At 55.8% G+C, this 9706-nt stretch overlaps 1 protein-coding gene across 1 annotated transcript; it reads left to right on the top strand.

Moving 5' to 3' along the window:
- Positions 1 to 1995: 1995 nt before the first annotated feature.
- On the top strand, positions 1996 to 9588 carry ARPC5L (actin related protein 2/3 complex subunit 5 like). Its single transcript, XM_070518769.1, has 4 exons — positions 1996 to 2281; positions 6437 to 6508; positions 7645 to 7821; positions 9056 to 9588. The coding sequence occupies exons 1-4, from the start codon at positions 2132 to 2134 to the stop codon at positions 9116 to 9118; spliced, it is 462 nt and encodes a 153-aa protein (XP_070374870.1). The 5' UTR covers positions 1996 to 2131; the 3' UTR covers positions 9119 to 9588.
- Positions 9589 to 9706: the final 118 nt, after the last annotated feature.

Genomic DNA, 9706 nt, shown 5'->3' with positions numbered 1-9706 from the left:
ACCTTTTTTTTTTTTTCAGGAAGATTAGCTCTGAGCTAACTGCTGCCAATCCTCCTCTTTTTGCTGAGGAAGACTGGCCCTGAGCTAACATCCATGCCCATCTTCCTCTATATGTGGGACACCTACCACAGCATGGTGTGCCAAGTGGTGCCATATCCGCACCCGGGACCCCAACTGGCGAACCCTGGGCTGCCAAAGCTGAACGTGCGCACTTAACCGATGCACAACGGGGCCGGCCCCAGGTGTTACCTCTTAAATCACCTATTTTGGCTCTTGCTCCCATGTGTTCTCAATACAGCTGCTAGAGGGATCCTTTTCAAACCTAAGTGAGATCATGTTACTGCTCTGCCCATAATTCCCGGGCCGTCTCATCTGAGTTAAGACACATCCCTTCCTCAGCCTACAAAGCCCCACAGCGGTCCCCCCCACCCCCCTTCCATCTCATCTCACTCTTCTGCTCCAGTACGGCCTTGCTGTTTCTGAAAAATAACAAGCCTGCCCTGCCTCTGGGCCTTTACTTGGCTCCCTCCTTCACTTCCATCAGGTCCCTGATCAGTGTTACCTCCTCAAGGACACTTCTCTTGACCGCGTTATCTAAGGTACACCCAGGCTCTGCATGGTCTTTTTTTCCTCAGCATATAGTCATCCTTGACATAGTATAGCTTGGATTTTTAATTCTGCCTCTCTAACTGGAATGGAGGCCCATGGTCATAAGCACGGACATTATTTCAATCATCGGTTTATTTGGGGGCTATTTCTTTATTTGTAAAATGGGTATTTCTGGTTTAAAGTTCCCTCTGACCGGGATGTTCTGGGGATATGAATTTCTGCTGTCTTGTGGCCTGCCTGGATCACAAAGATTTCTTCCAAGGTATGGAGCTGAAAGACAGGAGGGCCTTGCCTATTTCCAGGACCCCTGAGACTTTGATTCAGCGCCTGTTTCCCTCTGCAGGCGTCTGTATCTTTAGCACCAAAGATTAGGCAGCATCATAGTCTGGCAATATTCTTTGATCTGTAGACACAGTTCAATGAGAAGTATTCGAAGCAATAAGAACGAGTCACATTTCATGAACTACTGGCCTTTATTAAAAAGACTACTATTATATGAAAACAAAGACCCAATTTAATCGAAGGCTAAGGCCCATTAACAGAACCTCTCAAGCAACAGCCCAGGCATCTAATCGTGGCACCACAGAGCGTCCTTGCCTCTGCCCTACCTCCTCTGACCTTCATCTTTCCCCATCTCAGACTCTGGGGATTCGGCTTCCTTCCAGGATAAGCCTCTCCAGCCTGGCCCGACTTCTCAGCCCCCAGGACCTCGCCCTTCCTGCCGGGATGGTGGCCACGGAGTCATCTCCCTCTCTCCGCCCCCCACCGCCGGGCCAAGGTGACAGCTACACGCCGCACCCTCAAGTCCAAATGTCTTCGTAGTCTTGTCAGCACCCTGGATACGCTTTAAATATCTTTAAAGTCTCCCGTTCCGTTAACAACAGGGTGTACAAAGCAGAGGCTACCTCCTCTGAGTTCAGTGTGGCGGCGTTCAAGGCTCCCAAGATCGAGACCGGGCTCCCCCACCCCCGACACCCCCCGGGACTAAGGACTGCCACTCATCCCTCAGGCCTCAGCTCGAAGGGTTCTTCTCCCAGAAGCCTACCCGGCACTCGTGCCCCTCAGTCTGGGCAGTGAGGACCCGAGGCCGCGGCTGAGCCCGCGCCGCCCTTTCCAGGGGCTCCGCGTAGGCAGGAGGGAAGCCGAAGAACAAGCGCAGCTATGGCGTCTACGAGGCTGGGCCTGCGCGGGGACGGGCGCCGCTCCTCGGAAGGGCAGACAGACTTCATGAGGATGCGAGTGTGCCGGGAGGCCGTCGGCGCGACCACCTGACTTGCTCTCGGGAACCTCCAGCCGCCCCGGGCGCACCCCCCACGGGCCCCGCCCCTCCCTCCACCGGCACTTCCGGTTCCGGCGTGGGCCGGAAGTGGGCGGTCGGCGGCGGCTGCGCGCGGAGGAGGTGGAGGAGGTGGAGGAGGTGCCGGCGGCCGCTTCCCGCCCCCGAGCCGGAGCCGGTGCTGAGCGGAGCTGAGCCCAGGTCGGGCCGGAGGGGAGACGGCTGAGCGGGCGCCGAGCCCCCGCCATGGCCCGGAACACGCTGTCCTCGCGCTTCCGTCGGGTGGACATCGACGAGTTCGACGAGAACAAATTCGTGGACGAGCAGGAGGAGGCGGCGGCGGCGGCGGCCGAGCCAGGCCCGGACCCGAGCGAGGTGGACGGGCTCCTGCGGCAATATCCTTCCCCGGCGCGGCGGCCCAGGCTCCCCTGTGGCCCGGCCTTCCTACTTCCCTCCTGCCCGGCTCCGGCCTCTCGGGCTGGCCTCCCCACTCCTCTTACCCCGGCCCACTGCGCTCGGTCTCCCAGCTCCCCTCCGATTGGGCTCCCCTCGGGCCAGCTTCCCTCAGTCTGGGTGTCCCCTCTTCCCTCTGACCCGGCCTCCCCTTCCCTTGTCCCTGCCCGGCCCCCGGAGCCTCCCTCAGCAGCGCAGCCTCACGCGGCTCCTAGACCCTGGTGACCGGCCGGCTCGGCGGCCCCAGGAGCGTGCCGGACGCGCCTCGGGCCCGCAGGCCCCTCACTCCTCCAGGCCTCTCCTCGCTTCTCCCCCTTCCTTCCTCATCCCCTCAGGCTGTCGCTTCTTTGGGCGCCCCATCACTGCATCCCTCCCTTGCAGGAAATGGGGGCATTCTCAGGCTTGATGGGCGGGAGGGATGGGCCGAGGTGAGCCACCGCTGAGTAATTGAGCGGCCAGGGCGGCTCCCAGGCAGTCCTCCGGGGCCCGATTGCGGCACCGCAGGAAGATAGGTGGGTGGATGGCTGCGGGGAAGAAAGGACCCGAGGGGGAGCGCAACCTGCAGCCTTAGTCCAGCCCTGAGGTCTCAGATTGTGCTCCTTCTGCCCTACAATCAGTCTGACCCTCCAGCCGGATGCCACTCTTTCTCACCTGTTCTTAGTTTCCTATGGACGCCTGGGCTCAGGCTTTGATGGTCTTAGCCACGTTCAACAAGTGAGTTTTGGCTCCCTCCCCCCAGTACCTCTCTTGTGCAGGAAGCAGTGGAAAAAACTAGTAGTTTAGAACTAAGAAAAACCAGGCAGAAAGTGAAATGTGAAAGTGGAGCCCCATGCCTGGAAATGACCTTTCTTCTGACCACAGAAAAGAAGCATTTAGAAAACGAGATTAAAAATAGAGGTGGTTGTCACAGCCTGCTTGGTCCCTTAGCAGTTTGAGCACAGGAAACTGACTTATTCTCACAGGAAGGATTTTTCTTGATTCAAATGGTGTTACAGGAAGGGCCTCCCCCTCCCCCGCATTTGCCAGGGCAGCGTTGGAGGCTCCTGCTGTATAGAAAGCGGGTTCTGGGTGTTGAATCAGTTGAGTCAGCTTGAGAAGTCAGGCCCATAGACTGCCTTGTGGAGGAGTCCTGCAGTGTTTCTCCAATTTGCCTTTAAAACAAAAACCTTCCGACTTTCTTTGAACAGGAATGTGTTTTCGAAAGTGGAGATTCAAATTTGTGTTTCCTGCCCCATCAGGATCGCCTCGCTTACCCCATTGGTGAAATAGGGTCATGAGCAGGGCCCCCAAGAGGGAAGGGTGATTCTACAGTCTGGTGTGTGCAGGACGTGGCTCCTGGGCAGGCAGTGCCAAAAGGGCTCCAGGGTCAGGCCTGGGGCCCGGAACCATCCATAGGTGGGGAGGACCGAGTCTGGTTGTCTGCTTTCTTGGTCCTGGTGCTGCAGGGACTTGTTGAAAGTCATCTCTTGGTACACCCCTGACTAGTGAGCGTCAGTTTCCTTGAGGCTGCTTAGCACGTCCAGGGGATGGTAGTTCCTGCACTAATGGCCGTGTGAGAAACCTTGATGCCATGGAGAATGTTCCTCTTGGGATTGGGGAAAGGGAGGTTAGCAGATGAGAACTGAGATCTTGGCAAATGTGGGGCCCCGGGAGGAAGAAGGAAGGAACTGATATTTACTGAGCCCCTACCATGTGCCAGGTAGTGGACTTATGTTAGATTGTTGAGTTTAAACTATAGAACAGGCTTCTAGGAGTCTTAGGACAGAGGCGAGGGCGGTGGGGATAGGGGTTGACTGATTGGAGTTGGGGAATGTAGGGAGGAGGTCTCTCCTAGTGCTGTATAGGGAAGTGGGTCGTGGTGGGAGATCACATAGAAGAAATACAAAGAACATGGGCTGTGCATCTACACAGACCCAAATCTATCATGCTATCGCTGTGTGACCTTGAGTAGGTCACGTGCCCTCTTTCAACCTTAGCATCCTCCTTTGTTAAAAGAAGGAGAACCATGCTGGCCTTATAGGTTCCATGGGAGCATCACTGGACAACATCCCAGAAGGCTTCAGCACAGTGCTGGGCACACAGCAGGTGTCCTGGACGTGCAGTTTGGGTCTGTGGGTGGAGCGGCAGCAAGGATTGTAGAAAGAGCTTGGTTTTGGAGCCAGGCATACTTGGCTTTGAAGGCCACCTGGACAGCTTAGCTTTGTGACCTTGGGCAGGTCATTTCCCTTCTCTGAGCCTCAAGTTCATGGCCTTTAAAATGAGAATAACGATTCTTGTCGCAAAGAGCTGTTAGCAGTAATGATAACGTGAAAGCACCTGGCACAGGACCCGAGCCCTTGTGGGGATTTTAAAGTATTCATTTTCTTCCTTGGTGAAGCACTTTCTGGTCCTCTGGAACAGGGATCTGTCCAGAGCAGTGGTTTTGAGCGATTTTGCACTTTTTCCTCCCCCTGAGGAAATTTGGCAATGTCTGGGGACATTTTGATTGTCACAACTTGGGGGGGCTACTGGGACCTAGTGGGTAGAAGCCAGGGATGCTGCTGAGTCTTGTACACTGCACAGGACAGACCCCCCATCATTCGTCTGGTCTGAGTGTCAGTAGGGCCTGGTTGAGAGTCCCTGATCTAGAGGGCGCCAGGGGCTGGGCAGGGTCCCCCAGCCTCCGCAGCCTGTTCCCCGGAAGAGCCGAAAGCCAGCTGCGGACGGAGGCCAGCTTGGTCAGTGGCGTGCCCTCCCTGCTCCGCAGATCACCCCGGCCGATGGAGGCCCCGGGCCATCGACACTTACAGTGAGCGCTCGGTACCCTGGCACCAGAGACAGCTCGCTGAAGCAGTCACTCTTTTGCCCCCCAGACTAGTTGTCCCCCCTTCCCCATCCATCTTCGGAAGGATTCTCTTTACCAGCCATGCTGCCTAGTGAAGAGCACCAGACTGCATGTCCTTTTGAGCCTCTGGGACTCTCTGGGACGCCAGGTTAGAAAGGCCTTCTGAGGTGGACGTTATCTGGGGCTGATGTCAGGCTGGCCCTCGCCCCGTGGGGGAAAGAAATTCCAGAGCGGGCAGTTACAAGGAGTGGGCTCCCGCTCAAATGTGGAAGGTGGATCAGGGCCAGCAGGTCCGGGCAGCTCAGCAGAAGTGGCTCCCCGGTGGTGTGGCCCAGCTCAGGGAAGATGGAGCCCACGCCGGGGAACACAGCCCGGCTCTGCTCCGCGGGCCCTGACCGTTCGCACGTGGGTATCGCTGCATGAACAGGCGTTGAGACCCGATTGGGCAGAAGCCATTCCTTGTTCTATTTTTGAAGCTTTTTGGCTGAAGCCAATGTTTCAGATGAGGAAATGAAAGTCAGCTGATGTAACTCAGTTTAAAATAGGTGTCACCTTTGGGGACCTAACCCAGATTGTAATTTTCTTTTGAGTGCTGGGTATTCAGAACTCAGCAAAGAATGTGTCAGAATTGCAACTGAGGTTTGGTGGGGGGTGGGGTGGATTGGCTCATTTTGTCGATAACAGGTTCTTTAGATTAGTGAACCTCCCTCTGGGAGCAGTGGGGACCTCAGTGACTGGGTAGATCTGGGAAGATAGGAGTTTTAGCGCCTCTTAACTTCCTTAATGGTTTAACGGATACTTTGGATTCAGAGTTGGGAGGCCTCTGTTTATGCCTTCATTTTTCCCTTTTGAGAATGAGACCCTCACATGGTGACTGTGGATGATCCAGCGGGGTAGATACTGTGCCCGGGACCGAGCAGGTGCCGGCGAGCTCCGTCAGGTTGTGCTGCGGGTTACCCTGCGAGGGCAGTTGCCCTGCTTCTGCCTTCCGGGGAGGGAGGCAGAGGGTGTCCAAACTCGCTTTGAGGGGGAAGGTTTAGGGGGCAGCGGAGGGAGGGGCTTGCAGGGTTGGCAGAGGGGCCCTCCCCCGTCCGCGGGGCTCGGAGAAGCTGCGGGCTCCTCTGGACAGGCTCTGCCGCTGGACGCCGCAGGGGACCGCAGTGGTGTGGAGATGCCGTTTGACTCCGCTTTCTTGGGCTGTGTTGGAAATGAGTTCACTAAGCACAGCGGGGCCGTGCTCAAGCCTAGCCCTCCTTAACTGGTGGCGATGCACAGGGGACATGCTTCGGGCGTTTCATGCCGCCCTGCGGAACTCTCCCGTCAACACCAAGAATCAAGCTGTGAAGGTAAAGGGTCGGGGGTCGCGCTGCAGCTGGCTGGGTGGTGTTGGGACAGGGCTGTGGTTAGCTGGACAGCGTCTCTTTCATCTCAGCATCAGTGAGCGTCCACCGAGGGAGTGGTGAGCGCTGGGCCAGCTGCCACAGAGGCCTCCCCGCGCTCCTGACGTCAGTGCTGTTGGCGGCTGTGGTCTAGGCTCCCCAAGGGAACCTTCTTCCTCCCTAGGGCCTCCTGGGTGAGAAGTCAGCCCAGCCCCTGCTGATTAGCAAAACTATAAATTGGCCTGCCACGTGGGACTTCCGTGGTTATGCTTCTATAGACTACTGAAGAAGCTTATTTGCATGAGGATTTTCAGTGCTTTTAAAATTTCCTGCCTTTTAAAAACTAGGTGAGAAGATACAGTTGTGCATTGCTCAGGCTGTCTGAAATTTGGTCCAGGGCAAGGGGTCTCTCTGAAACTGGGATTCGCCATCTTGTCACAGCATCCTGATGTCATCAGTGGCTGCACCCCTCAAATGTGGAGGGGAATGGCCCCTCTGTTACTGGGCATGAATGCAGAGGGACACTGCAGCCAAGTAAACTTGTTTCTTTAAAAGAGAGATCTCCATGATAGTGATGCTTCTCCCCAGTAAACCACTTATTCCCCCCAAAATAAGTGGAATAACTTATTGGTATCAATAAGGGATACTTTGAAATTTAAATCGATAAAAGAATTTCAGCCCATGTATATACATATTTTGTGTGTATGTGTGAGGAAGATTGGCCCTGAGCTAACATCTATTGCCAATCTTCTTCTTTTCTTTTGCTTGAGGAAGATTGGCCCTGAGCTAACATCTGTGCCAGTCTTCCTCTATTTTATATGCGGGTCACCACCACAGCATGGCTGACGAGTGGTGTAGGTCTGCGCCCGGGATCTGAACCTGTGACCGTGGCCTGCCAAAACGGAGTGTGCTGAACTTAACCACTACGCCTTGGGGCCAGCCGTGGCCCACTTATGTTTTGAACCATCCCAGATGAATTAGAACTTGGACAGTGTTTCTAATGAGCTCTGACCGCTTGGTTTGGAGTTTCTGTGTCTGGTGGGGGACGTGGATGTGCCTGGACTGTGGCTCTGGACCTCACTCCCTTTCTCTTTCCTCTGTAGGAACGAGCCCAGGGCGTGGTGCTGAAAGTGCTTACAAATTTTAAGAGCAGCGAAATTGAGCAGGCCGTGCAGTCACTGGACAGAAACGGCGTTGACTTGCTAATGAAGTACATTTATAAAGGGTTTGAGAAGCCCACAGAGAATAGCAGCGCACTGTTACTCCAGTGGCATGAAAAGGTATGTGAACACGTGGCCCACGCAGGCAGCCCACTGACTCACCCAAAGCCCAGGCTTCAGGTCAGCGTACCAGATTTTCCAGAACAGACATAGGACAGTCTGGGAGGCATATGAGAATAAGGGGCTATGCTCAAAGCAGCCTGGGACACCTGACCACGTACCTCTCCCAAGGAAGTGCCTGCAGGGCCCTCCGTCTCTGCTCCTCGCCATTGCTTCAGCTGCTGACTTAGCCTGGGCAGGTCATGGGGGCAGGTGACTTGGCGTGGAAGGTAGCTGGGGCGTCCCCGGTGCAGGGAGGCAGGCTTGCCGGCACTGGGGGCTTCAGACTACTTGCTGTGCATTGGTGGAGGTGGTAGTCCAGCGGGGTCCGAGGAATGCAGCTGAGCCCTCCAGCTTGCTCTGAGGGCTCCCTGCTCCGGCCTCAGCCTCACCAGGCCAGAGAGGGCAGTGGCAGAAACCTTGACAGTCACTTTGCTTGCGTTGGTATAAGAGCAAGGCCTGTGTCCTGCTGTGTGCCAATGTCCCCCCACCCTGTAGAGGCGCAGGAAGCACGCCCACCGTTAAAGGAGACCAGGTTACTGCCAACACAACGTCCTTGCCGAAAGGCCCCGTCGAGTTTTAAGGGAGTGGTCCTCTTCCTGAGGGCTCACTTGGGCGGCCTCGTTGCTGCCTGGGGTTGGGGCCTGTGGTCCCCTGCTGGGTGTGCTCTGCCTGCTCGGCCCGCAGGAGGGCTCCTGGGCTTAGTAGGTGGGGGTGGCTGTGGTGCACGGGGGAACTGAGCGAGGCCTCTGCATGGCGTGGAGGCCAGGCCCTCGGGTCCTTTTAGGGCGACTTGGTGCTCAGCCCTACTGGCATTTCTCATGAGGGCTCCAGGAGGCAGCTGTGACGGGCTGGTGTCTGTTTCGCTGCCCAGGGCAGGCAGGCTGGAAACGAGCTTGTCAGAAGGGAAACCTGGGGGCTCTGCTGTGTGCGTGCTTGGTGTTGTTTTCAAGCTGAGTTGTGCTGCCTCGAGAGCTAACAGCTCTTTGGCCCCTCAGCTCCAGGACAGGGCTCTGTCCCTAGGTGGGCTCTGTTGTCACCTCTTAACTGTGCTCTTGCAGGAGTCCTTTTTCGGAGGGTCTGTGACATATGGGTGCTAGGTCTGGGAGTGCGTGGTCTTATCTCCCCTGGCAAGCCAGGCTTCCCCTTGACCAACCAGGATCAATTGACCCGTTTCCTTTTCCTGCCCCCACAGGCATTAGCAGTAGGAGGACTAGGCTCCATTATAAGAGTTCTTACAGCAAGAAAGACTGTTTAAAAAAGACTCATGTTACCTTGACAAGAATTTTGGATGCACAGGCCGGTGAAGAAGGGATTGACAGTGGACCATCTTCCTGGGAACTCCCAACTAAACTATTTCAGGACACGCATCTGCTGACGTCTATTTTATTTTCAAGGTGGAGGGAGAAATCGTCTGTTTCCTTAATCCTTTGCAGGATCTGATAGTCTATGCCTTTGTCCACGAGTAATGCAGAACTGACATTGTGACTGTCCACCGGAGCGGCTGGCCAGCGGCGGTCAGGCGTCCGTGTGTGCTGCCTGTTGCCAGTGGGGGGATGCTTTGGGCAAGTGCAGAGCCGAGGGCTGTGGTAGAGGGAGAGCTTGTTTTTGAAGTGGAACCCCCCCGAGGGCTTGTACAGACATCCTGGCCTCCCAGAGAAGGCGGGCTCTCTGGGGTTCATTGTAAAGTGCCTGCTGCATCAATAAAGCTCTTGGCTTATTAGTATACACTTTGCGGTGTGTTTCATGTATGTAAAAGAATGGGTAATGAACGGGGTGGTAATGAATGAGAGGTCGACTGCTCTGGAAACTCGACGTGGCGGGGGTGGGTAGACGTGTTCCCTGT

Source organism: Equus asinus, chromosome 10 (assembly GCF_041296235.1).
Source record: "Equus asinus isolate D_3611 breed Donkey chromosome 10, EquAss-T2T_v2, whole genome shotgun sequence".
NCBI lineage: Eukaryota > Metazoa > Chordata > Mammalia > Perissodactyla > Equidae > Equus > Equus asinus.
The sequence above is the reverse complement of the archived record's forward strand: the minus strand, read 5'-3'. Positions and strand labels throughout refer to the sequence as shown.